Genomic DNA, 25,600 nt, shown 5'->3' with positions numbered 1-25,600 from the left:
GGCGGGGCGGTGTGGGGCGGGGTGGTGTGGCCGAGCGGACCGTGGTGGCCCGGCGGAATTTTCTTGCCGGCTATCCCCGAGCGTTATCGGGGGCCCGGAGGCTGCGGCTGCTTCGGGGCCGGGTCAGCCTGCCCGCTAGCGAAGGAGGCTCAGGGAGCCGGCCGCGGCCTTTGCCGTGAAGACTCGCTAGCAGAGCGGGCGGCACCGGCAGAGTCCCCTCGGGCGGGCGGAGGTGACCCCCGGGCCCGTCTGTCGGTGACCCCCGGGCCCGTCTGTCCGTGCCGCAAGCGTGGAAATGCCGCCGCTCGCAGGGACCGCGGCCCGGCCTGACCCGGGGGCTGCGCCCCTCCGACCCGGCCCTTGAGAGGACAAGTCTCGCCTCCCCTCCCTTTCCTTGTGTCCTGAGTTTAGTAAGTCATACCTTGTCTTCACGAAAAATAGTTTTCGGATAAACTGTCAGAATGTAAACTGGGGATGAATTTTTAAGCAGTCGTTCAGAAAGAAAGCATTTATTAAAAGACGTTTGGATAAACATATACTGAGATGCAACTAGGCATTAGCACCAAAACATCACAAAGAGAGGTTTTGAGAACCTTGAGTACAGTAGCAAAACTCAATAGCTGTAATCAAGCAAATCAGGAGAAGGTAGTCTCTACTTTTAGTAATTTCCATTATTTTAACATCTCTCTGTATGTATATTGAATATTCAAGAAGAAAAGAAAGGACCTTTGATATAGCCGGGAATTAGAAAACATTTACATTGTGGCATCATTGGCAGCAGCTTAATATACCCAGCTTGAAAATAATCCTGGTTGTTCAGTAAAGTAATTTATTTCATAATCCAAATAGTGAGTAATGTGTGGCTGAATTTGATAAAGTCAAAGGAAATCCTATGGCATTATGACAAGAGGTGAATTCCAGAGAAGGGAAATAGCTAACAATCAAAGCAATCTTGCTTACATGCCGGTCAGATTCCAGGAATTAAAACCAAAACAAAACCCAGGCTGTGTACAGTTCCTGTTGCACCTTTTATCCTGCTAAGAACAGGGCCTGAAAGCTATTGTGTGTGTGTGTTTCATTTTCTTGAATAATTTTACCTTTTTCAGCTTGTCTAGTTTATACATGGGTATAAATGTTTGCATATAAAAGGTATATGACAAATTTTTTTCTATTTCCTAAAATTAATGTTGCTGGCATACAGAAGTCCAAGGAGTCTCTCTTTCAAGGCCCAGTACTATATGACCTGATGAAAGCTGATTACAGTCATGTAAGTGCTGGTTAAAATACATTGTGATATCAATTTAGCATATGTGAAAAGACATCAACATCAAAAATTTTAAATTTGGATCTACAGATGCAATTATTTCACTTTATAACTTCCATTGGCACTAAGTTCCAGCAGTTCACATTGGTGGATTTCCACAAAACGAGATGCCCAGCAACTGAAAGCAGTGGTGCCTGAGCTTGTAGCAGAAGCACCAGCTCAGCTGCAGTACCCCAGTAACGCCCTGCTGTGTGGTGTTTTCAGGCTGGAGTGAACAGCCATCAAGTTGGTCTAACTCTTCCCAAATCAACACACTGCTGTCTCTTCCTGAAACTTGCAGCCTGCTGCTGCCCATGACATTGAGCCTTGCCTGCCAGAGGAAAGTGCTGCTTTCTGTTACATTGCCCAGTGTCCTTGGTATTGCTTTTCCTTCTGAAAATGGCTGGCTGGAAGAGGAACAAGACTCCCATCCTTTAAGCCCCCATGGGTTAGAGTGATCTTGTAGGATTTGGAAAACCTACTTTTAGTTGCTGCCTTCCTGAGGAACCCCAAACAGAGTGGTACTGCTTCTTAGGAAAATGCCTTATGTAGCAAGTATTTCCACTACTAACAGATGGGTTGCTTGGCACTGGATCTGGTGTTTCAGTTCTCACTTTTAACATCCTTCCCCTTTTTATGAATGCTAAGTGCTCAGAATGTGAGTGAGAGGGAAAAAATAAATCTCCAGCTAGTGATTACTACACTTATTCAAGAGGAAGATCTGTTATACTGCATGATCATACATTTGACATAAAACTCTAGTTCAGATAATTTTTCCCATTTTGTATTTAATTTATAAATAAATTCATTTAATGGATCACAACCTGGATTTCCATGCTTTTGAAATTCTGCAGTATTCTACTATTCTTAAACACTACTGTGTTTCTCCCTTCCTTGTCATTCTCTTTCTTTGTGTGTTGTAGGCCTGTTATGTACTGTTCAGGACAAACTCTGGAAATTTTTTTGGCATTCTAGAAGGTGTTAACAGCCTTATTTTGGAGATTGCTGTTGCCATTTTGAGAAATTACCACATAGAGGCTGTCTGCCTAGTTCTTATTGGAAGCTTCAACAGCTGGTTCTAGTAGGAAATCAGGTCCCTCTCTACAAGTACTCTTCAGACCCAAAAGCACTGTCAGGATTTGGGTTTGGGATAAAGTGATGTATCTGGCCCAGGTATGGAAAGCCATACCTTAGCACAGAGGCTTAGTTACAAGCCAGATACTGACATAGGGAGTGCTGAAGGTGAATTCAAAGCGTGCACAGTGTGTAGAGATATACATCAATGCCTTCTGAGAAAATCAGTTGCAAGGGCTGGGGAGCTGTGCTGGAGGAACAGCATCAAACAGTAGCTCTGAAGTCTGGGGAAGGTCACTTGTAAAAGTGCTGGAGCCATAAGATTGTCAGGCTGAAGAATTGTCTCAGGCTGAAAAAGAAATTAAAGCCTTCCATGTGCACAATCTCTGAGAATTAAGAGGTGGGTGACCACTGTACCAGAAAGTATGGTGAACAACATAACTTGGCCTACTGTCTGATTTTCAGCCTTTCTTGTAACATACCCCAAAAGAAGAAATAACCTTTCATAGTATTTTACTGCGGGATATAAATGGACCCTGAAGCATCCCTTCCTATGAGTAGAAATAGAATTTGCACAGAAAACCCAAACTAACCAATGAAAATTATGTTAATATAAAGGTTTAGAGTGTAATTAAAATATTTTGATGTAAAGAGTAATAGCTTAGATCTGAAATGAATCCCAGTACTGCTTTTTGACAGTATGGGAAGGTAATGTTTACGCCAAAGGCTTTGGAGTCAAAGATTTGAAAAATTCAATCCCAGAAATGCCTTCATAAATCAGTTTATATCCTGTGAAAACACCGTAAAGGAAGCAGACACACTCTGGTAGCACATCTAATCCCGATAATGTAGTGCCCTTGTTGGAATTCATACCTATTTAATTCTGTAATACACTGAGGGTCACATATTGTGTCACTGTGTGTATGTACACCACTTCTATTCCCACTCATGATTATGTAACTGAAGCACATATTTGCATAATATATTTTTTATTAATACTTAACATATTTATGTAATCATTTAATGCAGTTTAGCAATGGGAAATTAAGAGTTTTGGCAAAGTCACAACCGGCACCAGCCACGACCCTGCAGAACTCCAGCTAATACTTTGAAGAATAGTAGCAATCCTGGAACCAGATTTTCCAGATAAATGTGTGTAAATTTGATTTACCATTTATTGATGTATTGAAAAGATATATAAAAATAAAAGGAGCAGAATCTCTATTTAATAATCAAAACTTATTGTACTAAAATAGGTAAGGGCATTTGTTTGTGTGTGTCTGTAGATTCTTTGACAACATTAACAACTGTAAGCTTAGCTTGATAATAACTAGGCAAAGATTATAAAATCAGTAATGCCAGCTGCCTGGCCTGTGTACAATCAGGCTTTCATGGAAAATGTGGGGACTGGATTTGACAGAGCCAGAAAGCAGCTGTTCTCAACAGCACACTTCCGCTCGGAAACTGCAGCGATGTGAGGGACAATTCATGCTCCTTTTCACATTAGTGCACCCTTTCAGTGGTCCTTGTGGCAGCTGTTGCTGTGCTTCCCCTAAACACTTGAACTGGAGTTGTACTAGGATTGCATGCAGCAACTGGCAAAACATTCAGTAGGCAAAAGTCCTGATATTTCAGGGAACTGGACTAGGTATAGCATATGTTGTTGTCATGGTCTTTGTCCTTTCCTGGAGCATGAAGGATAATAATTTAGTCCCACACCCCAGCTGTCTATCTTAGAAGAAGTTGGCTATCTTATACTTGGAGGAAATGACCCCTGTGGAAATAGAAATAAAATTTTTGGGCTTCTTCCTTTTACTATGCAATTATAGTTTACTAACTGGAGGTATATTTGCAGCTTTACCACTTCCCTAATAGTGACTGTGAGAAAGTTGTTTCACCACATGGTTCTACAGTTTCTCCACATGTGGCATAGGAATAATTAAACTTCTCTTCTTCATGGAACATCATGAAGTCCATGTAGGAAACTGGAAGCTGAAAATATCTTGAGAATTTGGAAGACCAGATTGAGAACAGTTTTTATGGTTTTGACATCAACTAGCACATCTTTTCTTGCTAGCTTGAGCTGGCATGTGGCAGTTGTGTTGGCAACTGGGACTGCAGCCCATGTAGCTTTTGGAAATACATATATATACACATATATACACACACATATATACATATAAGCATAATAATGGAAATCAGAAGCCTTACCCTGTCATTTTATATCTGCTTGTCAGAAAGCATGACTCGACAGAAAAAAAAAAACTTGGGGGAAAAAAACTTGAAAGCATGACAGCAAAATTTTTTCTCTCTTTTGCAGTGGTGTTTGGGAAATGTTCAATCCTGCTTTACTTGAACTGACTTCTTCAGAGCTTTTACTATGGACACAGCACTGTGAACATGAGCTTCTAATTAAAACAAATCTTCCTCTTGCTACTATAGTAAGAGTCATACTTAATTAATAAATTCAACCTCCAACTGTTCATATTTGATTGTACTTTTAAATAAGCATTAATATAAAGGTCAGATTTTTTGGAACATTTAGAAAAACTGGAAATGTAGCTGAAGCCCACTAGATGTCAGTGCCTCCATGCCACAGACTACTGCAGCTCTGTGCTTGTTAGGCAGATAGGACTGGGTGTACCAGAGAAGTAAGAGTTGTCCTGGATCACAGGGATTGTCTATGTAATGTCATTTTTTTACATAACTCTAGGAAGTAGTTACAGGAACAATGCTGCAACCTATTTATTCAAATTGTGTAATGTAGTTCCTATCAAATAATTTGTATGCAGCAGAACTCCCTTATGGAATAAGAAGATTTATCAGAAGGAAATGAAAGGAGATATTTCAGACTGAAATGGCATTCACTGACATAAAAGCAATTAGAGGGAACTAGTACTAGCAAATAATGCTTCATCTCTGACTTTTTTCTCCAAAGGAATCTTTCTACTCTAAAATGACAGCTATTCTGGCTTTGATATGAACTGAAGTTACAGCTTTGATTATTGCTTGGGAAAGTGAAATTTTAGATCTGAACACATGGTACTCTGTCTCTGCCTGATGTCCACTTCTGTGTGAGGCAGCAAGTGCCTAAGAATTGCTGGAGAAACCAAATCTGGTCAGTACTGCACTGAGCAGTGCATACAAGGATGGGGAAGGAACAGTATATTAACAGTGTCACAGCAAATCTGCAGCTTTTGCAGTAGCAGACTATTGCCAAAATTAACCAATGAACAAAGAAACACACTGGAGTAATGAATTTTTGATGTGCAAATGAAAGGTTCAATTATACCTTTAGAGCAGATGAAGTCATAAGCTGTGACAAATACTCAGTTCCTGTGGTATCTAAAGAAGCTTCTCTCAAGCACATCTCTTTTAATAAGACCTGTAATTATGTCATTGTGGAGCTGTGTGTCCCATTTCCTTTAATTATTTTCTACTCTGTCGATTGTGCCACTGTCATTAAAACGTGGTTTTGAGGACTGAAACTTGTAATTCATTCTTTGTTTAGGAGGTACAGAGTGCAATGCTAATTATCATGCTAATTAGCCCTCACTGCTGGGTAGTGCTTGTGGTATTTTATAAACTATGACCAGAAAGTTCCGAAAACTTGTTGCTTTCTTTTTAAAATAAGCCAATCTTACCGCAAGTTCTGGGCAGCTAAAATTAGGAATTTTGTCTGAGGTGGCTATGGGGTACCAAAGCCACAGCTCGTAGCAGTGGTGCTGAAGCAAAGGTCTGTCAGAGACTGTGAATTCTCAATTCCAGGCTGTGGGTCCTACAGAGAACAAAGCCTTAGGCCTTTTGCACATGCAAAGACAAAATCTCCTTTGGAATTCAGGTACAATCGGGCATTCACTCCAGAATGGATAATGAAGTGATTTCATGTCTACTTGAATTTAAAAGGTTGAAATTTAGCATTTAATTTTTATAACCAAGCACACAGGGCGAGGTAATATTCTCTAAAGAGTATATGAAGTGAGTATCTGCTTTCTGAACTTCCTTTGCCAGCAATAGAAAAAAATACAGACTGGCATATTTACAAAGGATGCCAAAGGATGTGTTCGATTTTTGTTTTGATTATTTCTCTCAAGCTTATTTTTAGTATAAGTTGCTGACACTGCTATTACCTAGAATATTAAAAAGTAATATTTCTATCAGTATGAATTTTTAACAAAATGTACTAATTATAATTATGTATGAGTATATGTGTCTATGTACATGTCTGCCTTTGCACCTGTACAAATGATCATATTTGTATCACATGATCACTCAGTTTTGCACAATTTATGATTTGCAAGTGATCTTTCCACACATCTATTGCAGTGTCTCAGATATTTTATGAGTTGCCACCTCGTCTGAATGTGGTTATCTAAAAATATGTGTCTTCTCTACAGTGTTTGACAATGTATTGCCAAAACAGCGTCACATACAGTCAGGTTATATGAATACTTTGTGTTTAACCTTAGAAAAAAAAAAATTAAAAATTAATGGAAACACCCAGAAAGCAATCATCTGGAGGATCTAAAGTTCCCCAGAGGTCTCCAGGTTTCTGTCCTGCTGACAGTAATCTCCTGGGTGCGCGGGACACGTCCCAACCGAGTAAGGGCACGGCCGCTTCCTGAGGCACCTTCGCGCCCACCCGCGCGCCCCTCTTCTCCCGGGTGAGGGCCCATGCGGCCCGCAGCGGGTGCTCGCGGGAGCGACGGGCACGGCCGGCCCGCGGAGGGCACCGGCAATGGCACCGGCAATGGCACCGGCGCTGGCACCGGCACCGGCAATGGCACCGGCAATGGCACCGGCGCTGGCACCGGCAATGGCACGGGCAGTGGCACCGGCAATGGCACCGGCAATGGCACCGGCGCGTTGCTCCGGCAACGGCTGGCGGCGGCGAGGAGCGGCGGGCGCAGGTGGGAGCTGCGGGAGGAGTGCTGAGCGGCACTGCCCCACTGCGGCCTGCTGAGGGGACAGTGCTCCACAGGACGGGTGCTGAGGGGACACTGCCCCGTAGGAGCGGTGCTGGGGTGCCGGTTCTTTGGACACCAGGGGCGGGAGCCGCCGGCAGCGGGCGCGGGGGCCTTTGGTGAGGTGAGAGCCCGAGCGGGCCCAGGCCTGTGCCCCTGAACCTCCCCTCGGTGCTGGGGAGCGTGGAAGTGGGAAATAGCAGTTGTGAGCTTTACTTTGTCCTTCGAGTGCATTCCGTTTTCTGCTGTGGAAGGATTTGCTTTCTGCAAACCTTGCTTGTGAATTCAGTGCTGAGCAATTGCCAATTGGGAATTCTTGTGGAAGATTTCAGGTGCATTAGCTATGTTATATCTCTGCTGTGACTGAGATTTACTTGGTCCAGTCCAGCAGTCCTACTGTAGCAGGATCAACCTGGCATGCCAGTAATATTTCAGTTACTGATTCGTGGAACTCTAATATATGTTAACATATATTGTCTTGTTATACAGCATTAAATCAAAATGTCGTCATTATCACAAGCATCCTTATGTTTACCTGTACATGACTGTATGGCTCCTTCCTTGGACTTTGATCTTCAGGAAAAGTTTGTTCTTCACAATGTTGAGGCAAGTTCTTTCTGTTCCTGTTGGGCTTGATATTTTAAATTGTATTTGTTTTGTTAACAAGGTTAAAAATATACTTCCTAGTTATGGACGTGAAGTAGGTGATATTTCAAAAACTGGCTAAATGACAGTGCTGGACATGGCAACAGAAACTATGGCAAAAATTCTTCTTTGTTCTTTTCTGCTTACATTGATTTGCTATGATAAATCAAGCATGATGTTTAATCTTCCAAGGTGCTGTTTTCACTGGAAGTAATTAAATTCAAGAACTTGGTTTTGGTTTTATATCCAGGAAAAAGCTACAACAGTTGCATTACATTACACAAGTTGAGGTCTGCCAGGAATCTAATCCTGTAATAAAACAAGACACACACATACGCACATGTAAAATAAAAAACCTTAGATGTTTGATTGTACTTATTTGCTGTCAGACAACAATTGGAAACAGAGCAGTCTGCATTCTGATTCTGTGAGGAAGTGATTATTTAAGATGGGAACTTCCCGAATTTCTTACTCATTTTCTCAATTATATGAAAGGCAATATGGATATAAGGACTGAAACTCTTACTCTGACAAATCCTTTTGATGGAGATGCGCCTGATGCAGGCTGAGCACAGGAGAAATGGGTCCTGGTGGGTGGAGAAGGCAACACAATCTGCTTCTGAAAAAAAGAATGAGTAGTCAGTGGAACATTGAGTGAAGTAAACAGATAACTTTGTGCTTGGTGAAGGAATCAGTCATTCTGGAGTGCTGGGGTAGAGGCAGGAGAGAGGTGTTTGGAGAAGAGGTGAGGGTGATGACAGGTTGCTGGTACCTGATAAGGAAGTGGGGGGAATGGGATTCATTTAGGTCTGATATGGCTCTGGACTTGTCATGGCATGGGTAGTATCATTTTCTTGAGCAGCCAGGCCTGGTGAAAAGCTTTTCCAAATTGGGAAAAGAGGAGAGCCATTGCTGCTCCAAACTGGAAGAAGTCTATTGTGAAAAACAGCAACATTGGAATCTGAGCAGGTCTTGGCCTTCACCATTACTGGAGGTAGTCTGCCTTTGCCTTGTGGATTAGCTGTGTTCTGTGAGCAAACTGTCTGAGAGTGCATCCTGTGGTATGTCAGGCTTTTATCCTTGTTGAAAGTCCTAAATGATTCTTTGATCTTTAAACTTTCTCTTCAAGGATTCTCTGGAGGAGCTGACTTGTTTTATGTTGATATCCTTGAATTAGCAATATCAGTGACCTAACTGTGAGTGAAATGAAATGTTACATAATTATGAATGCTATTTCAGGGAAAAACATGTGTACCACCTGAAGAAACAGGAAAACTCTGTTCACAGATTCAGCCAGATAAAAAGGATTGTCACAGAACTACAACAGCCATCCAAGACGGGAAGTATTTTACTGATCTGAGCAAAGAATCTGACAGTCTAGAACACCAAGTAAGAAAACATATAAGGCATAAACAAAGAATCAATGGAAATGTGCATTTCTTACACTAGTCTGAAAGAAACATGTAGTCATATAATCTTCTTTATTAGACACATTGTGGGAAGATTTTTTTGTTATGTCCTGTGCACTAAGAAAGTTCTTAGAGCTTAAAATCTTTCGTTTTTAGCCACCAAGTAGTTTGTGAGTGTGTGAGCTTTTCTAGTCATATGTACCAGCTTTAAAAATATAGCAAAATATGTGTAAACAATTTAAAACCATTGAAAAATACAAAATCGGTTCAAATCAGAAGAAATTTTTAATGTTTCCTGTGTTGCAGTTAAACAGTAAAAGCATTGACACTTGGATGCAGGAGCTAAGTGAAAGTGAAATTCAGAATACTGTAAGTAAATTAAAATTTGATTCTCTCTGTTCTATGCTGAATACCTGAAATTGGCTACCTTAGAAAGTCATAAAATTTCCAGTAAGAGTGGCAAAGTGGGAGTATTTTTGATTTACCATCACAAAATGGGATCTTAGTTTTACATCTGAAATGTTCATCACTGTGCATTTCTGACGCTTTGTTGTATACAGACATTAAAATGATATCTTTGTTGTTTTTTTCCCATGAAGAATCTCAGGAAAAAAATACTTGAAAGGGAGAAACAGATTAAAGAACTTTCATCCATGCTCCAGTGTGAAAAAGTGAGTGACCAGTTCCATTAGAATGAATATTTTGTTCCAACATACTAGATTCCCAATTTTAAAAAATATAAATTTTAAGTAAAAGAATTATTTCAAAGACCTGTGAAAAAAGTAAGATCATGAAAGGTATTTCCTACAGAATTATCTTAAAACCATCAAAACTGTATTCAAATCAACTAAGGTTACAGTTATTCTTAACACTAATATCCTAAGGTAGCTTTTGACTTCTCATTTACTGATTTGCAATATTCTGGGGAAAAAGTACTTATAAGGAATAATAGGGAGTAAGCTAAACAGATACTGTTCACAGTTGGTTTCCATGGCTCTTTTAGGAAAGGTGGTACAGGCAACAGAGCTAATATCATTTGAGGCTGACAAGTCTGGCAAGAGCTCATTCATTCTTTACACCAAAAAGAAGGGGCTCAGTGCAAAAACCAGCACTGAAAGGGAAGAATTGTCCTGTATAAGAGGGGACTGTAAAAGTTTGAAAGTTATTTTACTGGTAGTTTGGCAATGTGTTACAGATTGAATACCTCCAGGGCACTTTGTGTGTGTGCCATGCAGCATGGTTCAGCATTAGTGAGGGACAGCATGGGCTCAGTTAAACCTTTCAGGGGACAGCAGTGTACTTTGATATTTGTAACTCCTTGCAGGTTTTTAAGAGCCGTGGTTTTCTTTAAGAGGTGGTGTTTTTGGTTTTGGGGGGTTTTTTTTGGTTTTTTTTTTTTTTTTTTTTTTTTTTTTGCTTAACCAAATGAACATATCCCTTGGCTGCTCAATAAACTTAACCAGCTGGTCATAATAGAGGAGCCTGTGGGGGTTCTTATCATGTCCTTGTCTTTTTTTTGAATTGAAGGAGCATATTTTCATAGAAACACCTTTTTTGCTTGAGAACAGAAATGCTGAACAGAAGAGCCTATAAAATTCTGAAGACCCCAATGCCAGAAGACCTCAGTGATGATGGGGATCTATGTGGCATACCATACCCTGACTGGAGACTACCTAATGTTGAACAATTTAGGGTGCCTAGCATCTGAAAGGATAAATAATTTTCTATGCTATCCCCTTGTTCCTTCTTACATTAATTTTAATACATGGCATTTCCATCAGCACTTGAGTGAATCTGCCTTTCTTACTGGTGTCTATAATGAACACTTCCACTGGTACATTCTTGTAGTCTCTTACAGTCTATACTGATAATACAGTACTTACCTACCTTATTACTTCTGACTTAGAAGGAGCCAAAGGAATCAAGTTGAAAAATATTTCATAGAATCATCTGACCTGAGTGCTGGTGACATAAATTTCCTCTTCCCTTATGTTTTGCATATCCCCCAAAGTTAGAGTTTGAATTAAATGCATCAATAGTTCTAATAGGAGATGGTGGTCTTTGGAATTTAATGAAGGTCAGTTCAGGTCTAATTAGTCAAAGCACAGCTGATCAGTGTGGCTTAGTGTTAGTCATCCTGCTAGCAGGATGCCTTTCCTTAGCCTGAGTTCATGCTTCCAGGCCTTATTCCTGCTACTTAAACTCAGATTAAATATTATACATAAATTTATACATAAATGGTTTCAAGTTGGTGGTTTCTGTTTAACATTAATACAGTTAGTAGCAAGTTACTGCTTGTGAATGTACTCGTAGAGCATGTTTTATCTTTTCCAGGCTTTGAGGACATTCAAATGTCAGTTAGAAACTACAGCGTAGTAGAAAAAAATACAGAGAGCATCATACAGCATAGTCTAATAAATTTGTTTATCTTTCCTAGATCAAGATACAGAAAAGGAACCGCTTGTCAGGATCAGTAAAGGAAGTACAAGCTCACCTGCAGCGTCAGATTGAAAGAAAAGAAGCAGAAAATTATGAATTAAAAGTGAAAATACAGGTCAAAATATTTTTACTTGTGTTTCAGTTTCTTGGAGGAAAGAAAAAAACAAAAAACAAATCAAAGCCTTGCTGTGGCCTGTTTTGAAATCAAATTATTGGCAAAAGAAAAATCCCAAACAGTTAAAATCATAAGCATTTATGTTTTGCAAGATCTGCCTGACCACTATTTGAATTGCAAGGTTGCTTGTTGGTTTGGGTTTTTTTTAGTTTTCTCAACTTATGCACACTTGTACAGTGCTGGTGAAGCAAAGTGAAACATGCATAGAAGTGTTTGCACTCACTTAACTGTACTGTCTAGAAAAAAGTCTCCATATGGCCAAGAGATAAGCAAGTCCCTATGGTGACTTCCTGTTCTAAAAGAAGTGACAGCCACACCCTGTTTCTTGTTGTCTGTGAAAAATTGATAAGTCTCTTAATACTGACTGAAAGTGAAACACATAAGACTAATGCCTAATCTCAGTTTGTTTAAGGTAGGTTAAATTATTTCCATTTTCTGTTCTAAAAAGAACAAGTTAAATTTGGGTGTTTGAATCAGTCACTGGCTTTAGAAAGAGGCAAGGAGGAGGTCATGTGTGAAAGGCTGGAGCTGTATGTGGCCTCAGAATACAGTATATGAAACTTGTCAAGAACATAGACATGAATGAGAAAACATTGGCTAAAAACAATGTATTTCTAATTTTCAAACTTTTTTACTAGCATACATCCCCTGCTAATTGAATAATTTGAGATGTTTACCCAACCTGTATCAAGGCAATTTCAAATCACGTCTATGTCTACATAAATGCCTCATGTTTTCTTCTAAATAAAAATTGCTTTCTTGTTCTACCAGTACAATTATAGAATTCCAACAACATCTTCATTAGATAAAATAACTTGAAATGCAGCTGTATTGTCATTCAATCTCTAATTAAAAGGTTTGTTCACTTTCAGAAATTGCTGAAGTCGTTTGCTATCTTAAATTATGGAGATGATTTTGTTAATAACTAGACAAAAGCTTGCAAAAGCTTAGAACTATGAAATTAGTTCTCAATTCGAATTTACCTCACCCACTAATGCCCAAAGCAATTATTCTTAGTGTGATTCTGACCTCCTGTGGTTATAATAGGGGATAGCAGCTGTTGACTTATACTGACAGTTGAGATCCATACATACACTGAAATTTTGTTTGCTGTGTTTATTGAAAGTGTTTATCCACCACCTTAAGTCACATCTTTGTATATTAGGTGCCCTGTAAGCATTTATACAGAAAAACCACTTTTTATATATTTTTATATATTTTTGTAATTTCCTTTTTCTTTTTTTGAAGTAGTGCATCTGCTTTTTGTTGAATCCCAGTACCTGAGACCATCTTTCTTTCATTTGGAAAACCACATACATTTTGCTTTGATTGTGTAAAAGTTTTGGGGCCATTATCAGGACCTGTACTTAGAGATATCCCCTCATGCATAATATGCATATTTTATAGCAACTGTCAGTGAGTGTCTTGAATAAGACTGGCACAGTCACAAATTCAGTAGTTAACTAGTAGTAGTAATGTAGTGTCAGACCGAGGCAAAAAGGAAGGAAACAAATGCATTAATCATTCCCACAATTCAGATATTTATCACTGAAGAGAAAGTTGACACTGCTGGCTTGCTTACATTATTGGAGTTTGATGGAAGAATAGTAAGAGATATGAACAGGATTTAAACTTGTCTTTATGAAACTAATTTTCTATTAGTAGCATTTTTGATAAGTGGATCTGAGATTCTTCTTGAAACAGTCTGGTATTGCTGTTAATGAATATCATCATGTAGTGTTTTAAAGTCTGTAGTTGTTTTCCATTCATATTTATATGGTATATAGATGAAAAATATGAAAGTCATGAAGTTAGAGAGATCAGCTTCCTGCATGGAATAGGATCAGTCTTCATCAGAGTGATGTAAACATCTAGCTAGTCAGAAATAAAAACAGCAATAGGAAAGATAATATAATGGCCATCATAGAGCCCAGTTCCCATCTTGGCTGCTTTGTACATGTTTCATAGTATTATTAAATGCATTAAAATGCATTTCTGCTTCATTGTTTAAAAAAAATACTTTCTTCACTAAACAAATCTGTGTCATTAATGAAGTGGGGCCATTTTATGCAAAGAAAAAATCAGAGATCTTACAAGAAAATAGTATATTGTCATCTAGTCACAAACCATATCATAGTACATATACTTAGGAAAATATCCCAACCTTTCCTAGCTTCCTGACTTTAAAAAAACACAAATCCAAGATATTAACTTTCATAATAAAATTTCATATACAGTTATACAGCCTATCTCCAGACCTAGTAATGTGTGTGTCACTAGATTCAGAGCACATACTCTAATACATCAGTGCATATCATTGGTAGCATCATTAAGACATACTCTAATACATCAGTGCATATCATTAACGTGATATTCTTTACAGAAATAGTCTGATGACACTATTTTATTTTCCTTCTCATAGATAGGTTTAACGTCCTACATTTGTACATGGAAATTCTGCATTCATTTGCAAGAGCACATAGACATGGTTAGATTGCTGTCTTCCCCCTACTCTTGCCTTCTCCTGCACCTTCTCAGCCTCTTCATCTTTGTAATTACTTTCTGTGCTTTTCTTGTCGACTGTTGTACTTAGCTAGCTCCTTGTATCAACCACAAGGTTTGAGATACCAAGATTATATGGAAACAGATGTTATAAATGTAACAGCTGTTCCTAATTATTTTATAGCACAAAATTATCTGTAAGACTTGGAATTTGAAGAGTTGATTTTAATTATGCTGCAGACTCTACAAAATAAAATAGCAGAGTGGAAACATCAAATTGGTGAATACAAGTGCCAGAAGTTAGCCTTAAAGGAGACAAGTGAGCAAAAGAAGATAGCTCTGGAAAAAGCAATAAGGTCCCAGAAACGAAGAGCTCAGAGCTTAGAAGAAGCTGTGAAAGATGTAACCTCTAAAATAAAAGAACATGTGAGTGACTATGCTGTGAGCAATGCTGTGTTGTATTGTTTGAAATTGAACAACTGAAATACTTTCACCCGTGGAAAATAGAAAAATTTGTTTGATTATGCTGTGCTAGTATGTCTTTTGTTTTGTTGCTCATTTGTTAAGGAGAAGGTTGCTATAGATGTCCTGAAAGCTATTACTATTAACTGCTTTTGTTTTGTTAAAATTTAGTGGTTGTCTTAAGTCAAGAGGTTGAACATTTTAAGCTGAAGGAAGTAAGAGTAGTGACATCAGCTTTTGGTTAAACCTCTCCTGCTCTTCTTATTAGTCCTCTATGGATAAGCACTGACTCACTCAGAAATACAGTGTACTAACTGAGAGTCCATGACTGAGGTTTGAAGTGTTACTTTTCTTTATTTATTAATGTGTGATGTCTCATGTGGTTACTTAGCTTCTAGTTTCCAAGCTGCTTACTCTGAACCTTTTCAAAATCCAAATCCAAGTTGTTCCCTGCTTTGCTTATCAATAGTTTGTAATTGTTCAAAAAGGCCAGCTGCATCAGAACTGTGCTTATTGTCCTGTTTGGATTTCCTAAGAAGAATATGTTTTCATACTCCTAGATGTGTTATAATTATTTTGGATATGTCAGTATTAAAGGTATATTTTTCCACTTAGTGTACCAGGAGATGATTAATAATGGTTTTTGTGTTCTTGGATCTTTGTGAGAAGGCAGTAGTGAATCTTTAACTAAAATTAGCAGTGCAGAGGGACAGCAAATACCTCTTGAACTTCTGATGTTTTGTAGTCACACTTGTTTCATTCCTCATTGAAATCCTGGTGTATTTTCAAGATAGCCTGTATTGGTTAATTATCTATATTAATTTAAGGGATTTTACCTAATGTTTCATTTCTTATCTAGCTAGCATTTTTTATTCTTAAAATATTTCGGCACAATTTTATTCATTTATTAATTGATGTAATTTATATGTAGTAGAGATGTGTTGAAGACAATTTTTTTGGTAAGAAAAGATTGTCATCTTAAATTTTGAAGTATTGTATTCTACAGTTGGTATACAGTACCATGGTTTAACTATGTCTCTGCCTTGAAAGTAAGTCTATAGTTAGACTTTGATTTTTAAAAAATATGGGTAATTTTGTTGATTTTCTTTTGAGAGGAGAGAAAATTGATATTGATTTGTACAAGGGAGATCCAATAAAACCATCTTATATTAAATACCTCTATTATCTACAAATTTGTAGAATTAAATGGCATTCTTCAGTGGCATTCTTTCATTACATAATTTATAATTTCTGCATTCTCTAGGAAGTCAAACTGGGTGAGATACTGTCAGCCTCTGATGTCTGGAAAAACCAGCACGATAGAATAGTTGAAGAAAAGACAATGTTAGAAGTTCAAATAGAAGATCTTGAGAAGTAAGTTGGATTGTTGGTCTTTTTTGTTTATTTATTTCTGTGGTCACAGGATATTGATATTTAGTAGTGCAATACTTGGTGTTGACAATGTAAATGAGTTTATTAATATTTTAAAATTCTGAGCAAAATTTGGAAGTTGGAAATAAGAATAAATTTAAGATCTTTAGCCTCCTCTCTGTTGAATTTCACTTCTTTTGAAGCTTTATTTCTCTTTACAATTAAGGAACATATTCTTTTTCCTGCATACTTCTGATCAGCCTGAACTTGCTGGCAGCTCCTGTGCAGCCTCCACATAACCACTGATTAATAACTGATTCAACAGCTTGAGTGTTAACCCTTGTGTTTACAGAATAGAAGAAGGTTCTTTGTCTTCTAGGTCCTACTTCTGACTAGTGATGGTCAAATTATTACAGTTCCACTAATTATTACAGTTCCACTAATGTCCACTAACCTCAGTAAAGGATAGAGAAGGGTTCCTCTTAGATGCCATTCAAACAGTTCACTCATGTAAGGAAAAGCAGAATAAAATTATCCAAACTACACAGCCAAATCTTAATGTACATGAAGGATATGTTATTTTTTGGGCAGGCAGTGACAAATATCCTTTTAACATTTCTGTTGTTAGAAATATGGACTATGATTTAAGCCAGCAAAAGAAACTGTTATATGTCTTTATTCCAGGTCTGAGGAAATGTTTATTTCACAAAGAACTTGCTTCATGCTCAAGTATTTAACAGCTCACATTAAAATTACTTAAATATTTTGGTTTTGCCCCAGAAAATCTGGCATTTCTGAAAATACTTGCAGTAGATTTTAAGATTTAACCAGAGAGCAGGTGGATGACATCAGTCCAGAAATCTGTCTAGCCCGTTGTTGGTCCAGTGTATATAGGAAGGCATCTAAGAAACAACAAATACTCATTCTGCTTCCATCTGGGTTTTGCTATTTTCATTTCAGCTGAAAATACAAGTCTTTGTTTGAAATGTGCCATTCTAACAAGACTTGTTTGTCAACAGCAAAACAAATGTTGTGAACTTCATTAACCAAAAAAAAACCCCAAAAAATGGGGCATAGCATAATTTTGCTTTTAATAATGGAAAGCAACATTCCTAAAGTAGCTAAGGACTGTTCTTAGTAGGACATTATGTGATATACCCTATAAATTCAATATAATTACATTTTGTACAGTGTGCATGTACAGAGTTTTCTTGGAAGTATCATTTGGTGTTCTCTAATTGAGCTAAGACACATTCCTTGGGAGAGGAAGAGTAGAAACTCTTCTCTTTCAGAGAGTTTATTTCAGAATATACGTAGATTTGGATGCATAAATGCATTCCTCCTTTTTTTATATATATATACACAATGAAGTAGAATGTGTTAAGGTTCAATTTAATTTTCATACTGAGAGTTTTGGAAGCATTGTGTATTATAAAGAACTTGCCTGTCTTACCAGTCAGATCAGAGGCCTGATGGAAAATGTGGAAAGAAGGGAGGAATGGAGAAGAAGCTCAGAAGAGGAAATTCTTGAAAAGCTAAATGCCGTTAACTCTGAAAATGAAAATATTTGCCTTGAAAACAAAAAATTAAAGGTGAGATTATAAATCACTCTGTTGAATGGCTCTACATTTCTCATACATTAATGAAGTAACCACGTTAATTCTCCTTGGACCTTCTGTCTAGAGACTCCAAACCTGCAGAATAAGGTTTGCCATCCATTTGTAATAGTAAGGACAAATGAGATACTGAATTTTCCAGTGGAAATTTATGGCAAAGCTAGGAACAGGGTTGTCTGATGATATATCTACTTAATCAGGATGCTGTTTATTTTACTGTCAATAACTCCACAATTGCTTAAGTAGAAATTGTTATTTTATGTTTGTTAAACTTTCTTTCAAATTAAAGAACTGGTTACCTCGGTTATTAATTTCAATTTTGAAATAGTTTGCAGGTTTTTATCATCTGATATAAGTGTTCTCATGATCTGACAAATGAGCTATAGGCTGTCCTTTTTGTTTGACAGGAAAAATACTTACATCACTCTTCCTAGTGCCAGCAGGTCACTTGCTGGTAATATCATATTGTAGAATGCATTATTTTAGTAACACCCTTAACTTTTTATATTTTCTATTTTTGATCAAGGCTTCCCTTGCTGCATTGGAGAAAAGTACAGTGGCTGTTGAATATGAGTTGCTTCATCTGCAAGAAAAAGCAAAGCTGCAGGAAAACCTTGTAGAACAGCATAAAAATGAGGTGACTTACCATGTTTGAAATCTTCAAGTATGTTTTTTTAAAATTTGTAAGCCATTTTAAGGAAACGGTAAAGGTTTTGTTTGTAATAAATCCATTTTGTTGTCATGGGGATTGTAATATTTTTGTAATATTGAGTATGAAAGAAGAAATGGCTATTACAGACCATGGGGAAGAATAGTCTCCACACAGTTACAAGTACACATTGTCTGTACTGAATTGTGTGAAGCCCACTTGAAGCCAACAAGACAAGATTGCTTTGACAAGATTGGCTTGCTAAAAAGCAGGTTAGTGACCCAGTAAACTAGATATTTAAAAAGTTTGAGTCTGGTGTCTTCAGTGGATATACTGATGATATTTTACCTCTACTTGGCCATATTTTATCTTCATATTCCTAGGAGTGTATCAATATTCAAGTAAGTTCAAGAAATCCAACTTCATTGAAGAAATATATATTAGGGTTATGAGTATAGGTTTATATGAGTTCTTTTATTTCAGTGGATAAATCAACATAGAAATACCAGTGAAACATATAAACCAAACTTATAATGGGCTTTTTATAAATCAATTTTTTGTATTTGGCTTTATTCACACAGAAGTTTTAGAACATTGATTCAAATATGTATCTATTTATGCTATAGTATAGACACAATTTCACTGACATTTTTCACTTACTGATTTGTTTTAATCACTGACAAGAGAAAAGAAAGACATGATACAAAACCTAGAGTAGAGCCAGAGAGCCTTGTCTTTGGAATGCATCATCACAACTAAAGTTGCTGCCAGCTTTAAGATGGTAGATGTAGTTCCAGTTAACAGCCAGCCTTAAGCAGTGAGTGGAGTGAAATTCCCTAGCTCAGGGCTGTAGTGACTCCAGATGGGAAGTGTCAGTGACAGTTATGTGGGGAGAGAGGTGTGAGTCACACTGGCTGCTTCTACAGCACAACTGTAGCTCATTCTCCATTGTTGATAACACACTGCTGATATGACAGTGCTCTTTACCTGGTAACCCTTTTGTACTTGCTGTGACGAGTAGGATAATGAAAATAATGACAAATTTTGAGATACTATTTAGAAGGCAGAGGTTTTCCTTTATGCTTCATACTAATGATGCTATTTTTTCTATATTTAAATGAAGGACCTTGCAAATGTATGTGAAAAATGTATGTTGTCCTAGGTACAAAAAAGACAAATTGCTGTGAAAGAATTGAAATCCAGATATAAAACAGTCTTAAATGAAAACAGAAAAATAACAGAAAACAAATGCTTAGAAGCAGATAAGGTAAGTTTTGCAGTAATAAAGAATGTTTCCAAACAATTCTGTAGGACACAGATCTTTTCTATATTTCTGTCATATTGTTAGAAGTCACAAGGTACCATCTCTTGGTTTTAAATTTCTGAGAGTTTTACTCACTGCTATCTAAAGCTGGTGCTTTTTGGATACTACACAATTGCAAACAATTGAGCAATGATTCCTAGTGCAATTACTAAGTAGTTTGGGTACTATTTTAGAATTCCAGAATTCCTTTATCACTTTCAAAAGTGTGATTTTATTGTTGGTGATTTTCAAAATATCTTTTTGACAGAACGGTTGTGAAAGTTGTATATGGAAGCAAACCTATTGTAAGTTCTTTTTTTTTTAACTAACAGTTAAGATTGAGACTCCATACAGAGATGAGTTATAAATTTTTCAGCAGATGGAGCTGAACACTGGAAGACAGCACATTCTTAAGCATCAGAAAAGAACTTGTCTCTTTGTCAGTATTTTATAAAATAGATGATATGTAATTTCTACAGAATTTTGTCTTTATTACCTACATGAAAATCCATTAAGTATTACAATTAATTTATGGTTTTACATTTACATTTTTCTCCTGTGATGTAGGTGAGGCACAAAACAGAGGCTGAGTTAAAGGAGTTAGAACATGTTTGTGACTTGCTGAAAGCAGCTGAGGAGAACCAGCAAAAGCTTCTGGCTTGGGAAAGGATCCGTGTGCAGAAATGCAAAACCCTCAGGGAGCTGGAGCTTCAGGTGGTTAGAACATGCTGATTTCTAAAGATAAATGAGAAAATTATGTGCAAAAAAAATCACTGGGGCACTTTACTATTGGTGTGTGTGACAGTGGTGAGGTTTCCTTTGTTATTTTCTTCATTAATCAAAATTTCGGTGGACATCTTCATAAATCATAAATCAATTTCTGTGGAAATTGGATAATGCAAATAAAACTGTTGCCAACGGTATTTATGTGAATTCATTATGTGGCAAGACTTGTAAATTTTAGAATGAGTATATTCTTGATCTTTTTGAATACATATGTCCTGAGATGTGTTGCAGAATTCTTCCTTGGAAATAAATGCAAGTCTAGATGTTTTTGTATCTAGTACAAGAATTTTATTATACATTAGTTTTGGTTTTAATGGCAAATTTATATTTAATCAGATAAATTATATTCTTCATGATGTATAATATTTTAAAATGTTTTAGTTGAGTAAGTACTTTTAAAATATGCTTTAATAGGATAATTGCATTTTTAGCTGTATTTAACACTAATGCTTGTCTTTTCTCTAAAGCCTCAAAATGAATTTTCCTGGACTCTTTTTTTCTCTGACATCAATTTCTATGGCAGGGTAGGTTTGGGGTTTTTTTGTTATTGTTTTTTGTCTTTATTTTAATGTCCTTTTAAGTCAGAAGAGCACAAATGCCAAAGGTTTTTAAGTTAGTGGGGTGGGAAAGGGGCCTAATCACCCTGCTATGTCAGTAGGAAAACTGCAGGTGAAGTACTGTGAATCTCTGTGGTCCTATAGACTTTATATAAAACATTGCTCTTGATTTTTGATTCTTCCAGGAATGTTTATCAATTCCTAAATTTTAAAGTACTTAAGCAATAATTAATTTGGAGGTGCAAAATTTATACATCATATAAAATGATGTATGTTGTTTTAATCTAACTACGTGTTTACTTGGAAAAGTGCAGAAAAACCTCTTAAGTATAGCAAAATAATTGGGAATATAAGCACTAGTCTGGTGGAACAGTAGTTAAATTTCAGGATTAAGTCTTTGTGATTGATGTACTTTACCCTTGACTCTATGACCAGAATTTTGGAAAATTCCTTTTGGAGCAATTGCTCTCTCTGCAGAAAACCTCTCCTGAGTTCAGCTGGACTAATTTCTGCTACCACCAGTCTGCTGCTACCTGAACAGTCTGTAATTCTGATAAACACAATCAGATGGGCTCAAATTGCTGGATGGGACTGCTTGAGGTAGTCCAAAGAATGGTGGTGGTCACCCCTTAAATGCTGGCACCCACAGGCTGCTGATGTGCCTGTTTATTGCCAACATGCTGTTGATGGGTGGAAGAAGGAGCAATAATCTCGTTGCTACTGAGATTTGAAAGAAAACATGTAAAAGTTTAGCACTGTGGATGCTGGGCAGGAGAAGACTTTGTTGCATAGCAGGTTTTCAGCCTTAAGTTTGAAAAGTCTGAAAGACAAAACTTTAGTCTCCAACTTTAGCTGTATTTTACTAATTTAACATAATTATACAAGGTACAATAGTACAAGATAATGTTTACTTGATTATAGTATAGCGTTTGTCCAAATGAACATAGCATTTATCTGAAATGACATTTCTTTTTGGATTTTAATGGAGAGACTTTTCTCCAGTAAGATCCTGTATACAGGTCTCTTCAACTAGAAACAAATTGTCATTTTCACAGGATAACCATAGTGTAACTTCTATGGGCAGTCTTTGCTTAGAAGGAGAGATCTGTAACATTCAAAAGAAATATGAAGATCTTCAAAGGTAACTTGAAGAATCTGATTAAAATTAATTCCTAGATTTTCTGCTATAGAGAATTATAATGCACTGATCTGTTTTGCATAAAGGCAATTAGAACAGGTGGAATATCAGAATGAAGAACTTGCTTACCAGCTCAGGAAAGAAGATGAGAGTCTTCAGAGCAGCAAATTGCAGCTTGAAGAGAAAATTGCAGAATATAATGCATTGACCAAACAACTTGAATCTGCTTTGGAAGAAGGGAGAAAAATGGTATTGGTGATTTAATACATCTCTCAATCTTGTTTGCTACTTTCTATTTAAAAAGAGCATTAAAAATAGCTTGAGAAAAAATTATGGGACGAGACTATTTTGCAGTTAGGGAGAAATACTAAACAGTTACTGTGAATCTCTGCATATTTTAAATAAGGATGGAACAATTCAATTTCTTTGTCAGGTTTGGATACTATGGAAATAAATACCAAGTTTCAATTTACCAATGTTTTATTATCATTATTTTAATTGACAAATCAAAATTCTTTAACCACCTTATATTAAATCCCACACAAAAAGTTTCTGTGCAAAAGCTTAATTTTACCTTTTCTTTTCTTTGTTATAAAAGCCCACAAGAATGTTTGTGTTGAAATACTTCTCTTTTTAGATGAAGAATTTGCATTCTTTCTATATTAAGTAGAATTTTATCATTTGTAGAAATTATGTAAACAGTTAATCAAATTCAAGAGGAAATGTACGAATTTAGATTGTAGTGAATTATATTTAATCAGAAAAAATGTATGAAGTTGTAATTTCAGATTAAAAATGTAGAAATAACCATCTGATTTTTTTCACTGCTGAGGATATTTTTTTGGTTTTGAGAAAACTGAGCTAAAAAGTGTTCCTCTCCCACTGTATTACTTTTTTTTTTTCCAAATTGAAACACCTTTCAAATTTAGCCAGAATATTTCTCAGGTTTGTTTAAGCCCTGGGCATGGGAAATAAATTCAGTAGTAGATTAAATAATAGGAAATAGAGCTATTAATGTTAAGAGATAAGAAAAGAATTTGATTTGGGCTTTAAGAGTAAATATATAGGTAATACATATATATTTAAAAATATATTGTATGTGTATATATATAACATATATATCTTTTCGCTCTCATTACTTTTATAGGTAGCTGAAGAATGGGAAAAAATGTCATACAAAGAACAAGCCTTTCAGACAAAACTGCTGCTTCTTGAAGCTGAAGTGAGAAAGAGGCAAGAAGAAAAAAAACAGCTCCTCTGCTTATTTCACCATGTGAGTAAATAATGCTGTTTGTGATTTAAGAAATCACTTACCATGTCACCATTTACAAAAACAAGTTCCTTTTACTGAAAATACACTTGAGACACACTTTTCAGAGCAGTGAATTAATTCAACTTGACAATATACTTTGTACATGGACATTTCCCAACAACCTAACAGATGTCCAGTCTAACTGAATCACTTGAAGAGCATTCAGTTTACAACTCTTACTCAGTCAAGTTTTCCCTGCAAGACAAAAAAAAAAGTATGAAGTTGTAATTTCCCTCAGATCAGTTGTGTTCAGTAAGCATATCTACATTTGATTAGATGCATAACAATCCCATAATGATGTAGTGATAGCTTCTTTTTCTTTCCTGAGTTAAACAGTAATCTGAATTTATAATGTTTATGAATTATTATAGGCTTTTTTTTTATTCTAAGTCTATCCTAACATGTTCAGTTTGGTCCTGACTGAACATAAATAAAAGCTTCAATCCTTTGAAGCTTTTTTTAACACCTTTGCTTTTGTGGAGCCTCTGAAAACTTTTGCAGGTAAATAAAGCTATAAAAAGTAGGTACTTTGTGTCTCAGATTATTATTTTCATTGATTTATTTTTTGTTTCTAAGTTTCTATGTATTTTTCTTTTTTCATTAGAATGAAAAGCACCATGAAGTACATTTGAAAGAGCTGGAGAACAGCCTACAGAAGTCAGTGATCAAGAACCAGAGCATACAGAATTATGTGCAGTTTTTGAAAGATGCATATGTAACAATGTTTGGCTGAATTCTTTAATCTATTTTATAGTAGAGAAACTTGTCAAGATTGGGCTCCTGGTCTTGTCGGAGGCAAAGCCATTGAGGCCTTACATTATTTTGACAGATAACATTTTATAATGTCAATTCTTCCCTAGGAAAACATCTGTTGTGGGCAGGAGAAACAGGTCAGCCATGGCTGTGTGTCCTGTTGGCTGGGCACACATGGGGAATGGAGCTGATGTTCCTGTCAGAAACCATTGTGTTGTCCATGGCACAGCATGCAAAGGCCAGTGCATGACAGCAGCAGCAGGTGGGTATGTCTGGGGTGTGCACACAAAATGGGTCTGTCAATGTCCTGGCTGTAAAATCTTACCTGAGTGCCTTTAGTCCATGGTAAATGCAGGTGGTCACAGATTACCTTTCAATTCAATGACATCTAACCTTTAAAACAGGCAAAAATTGAGATCATTAGTTTCCTTCCCTTTTTTCCTATGCAGTTTAGCCCCAGTATAGCCCTACACTGCATGGGAGAGTTACCACCACAAGGCTGTCCCATCCAGCCATTTTCCTCTACATCTCATCATTATGCTCAGGAATTCACTATAATAGTATTTTATAAATATGAGCAGGAAAATTTTTTAGATACAGGTATAGTTTAAGCTCTGAAGGTGCTGATATACCCTTAAATATCTCACGCAGCTCCAGTGAGATATTTAAGTATTTTTCTCAGTTCAAGGGCTGCTGTTCAATAAGACTGACTTGTGCCTCGAGTAAAACACATGTAAACATTCAGCTGATGCAGGATTAATACAAGAAACAATTCCTGATTTAATTTCAGTTCTAAATTCTAATTAGTTTTGTAGATATATGCTATGTTATGTTTTTAAAAATAGTACAGTTAAATATAGGTGATTTACAATGTGTACTTAAATAATATTTATTTTTTGACCAAAACCTTAAGTTTGTTTATGCGTAGACAATACCCATTCTATTTCATTGTTAGTTATTAGTAATGTGTTGAATACAGACCTTTCTTTTTTGCAAATGCTTATCCATCTTAACAAATACAATATGCCTCTGTTCACTTTTTAAAAATAAAATTGTCATTTATTCTATATGACATGCTAGTAGCAAATATTTATTTTAAATTTGGGGGATTTGCATTACACACACACAAATATTTGGGTTAA

General features: G+C 36.7%; 1 protein-coding gene across 4 annotated transcripts; it reads left to right on the top strand.

Annotated features, from left to right (window-relative positions):
• The first annotated feature begins 28 nt into the window (after positions 1 to 28).
• On the top strand, positions 29 to 25,600 carry ODF2L (outer dense fiber of sperm tails 2 like). 4 transcript variants are annotated; one of them, XM_039727241.1, is made up of 18 exons: positions 29 to 410; positions 1,202 to 1,267; positions 7,831 to 7,947; positions 9,226 to 9,375; positions 9,702 to 9,764; positions 9,995 to 10,066; positions 11,833 to 11,949; positions 14,752 to 14,937; positions 16,238 to 16,347; positions 17,801 to 17,936; positions 18,487 to 18,597; positions 19,772 to 19,876; positions 20,480 to 20,626; positions 21,166 to 21,222; positions 22,311 to 22,396; positions 22,480 to 22,642; positions 23,541 to 23,666; positions 24,310 to 25,600. In XM_039727241.1, the coding sequence occupies exons 3-18, from the start codon at positions 7,843 to 7,845 to the stop codon at positions 24,436 to 24,438; spliced, it is 1,863 nt and encodes a 620-aa protein (XP_039583175.1). In that variant the 5' UTR covers positions 29 to 410; positions 1,202 to 1,267; positions 7,831 to 7,842; the 3' UTR covers positions 24,439 to 25,600. The 4 variants fall into 4 exon arrangements, with proteins under 4 accessions (XP_039583175.1, XP_039583176.1, XP_039583178.1 ...); XM_039727242.1 differs by lacking the exon at positions 1,202 to 1,267; XM_039727243.1 differs by lacking the exons at positions 29 to 410; positions 1,202 to 1,267 and adding an exon at positions 7,260 to 7,287.

The sequence above is a fragment of the Passer montanus genome, unplaced genomic scaffold, assembly GCF_014805655.1.
Source record: "Passer montanus isolate IOZ18808 unplaced genomic scaffold, ASM1480565v1 scaffold60, whole genome shotgun sequence".
Classification (NCBI taxonomy): Eukaryota; Metazoa; Chordata; class Aves; order Passeriformes; family Passeridae; genus Passer; species Passer montanus.
The sequence above is the reverse complement of the archived record's forward strand: the minus strand, read 5'-3'. Positions and strand labels throughout refer to the sequence as shown.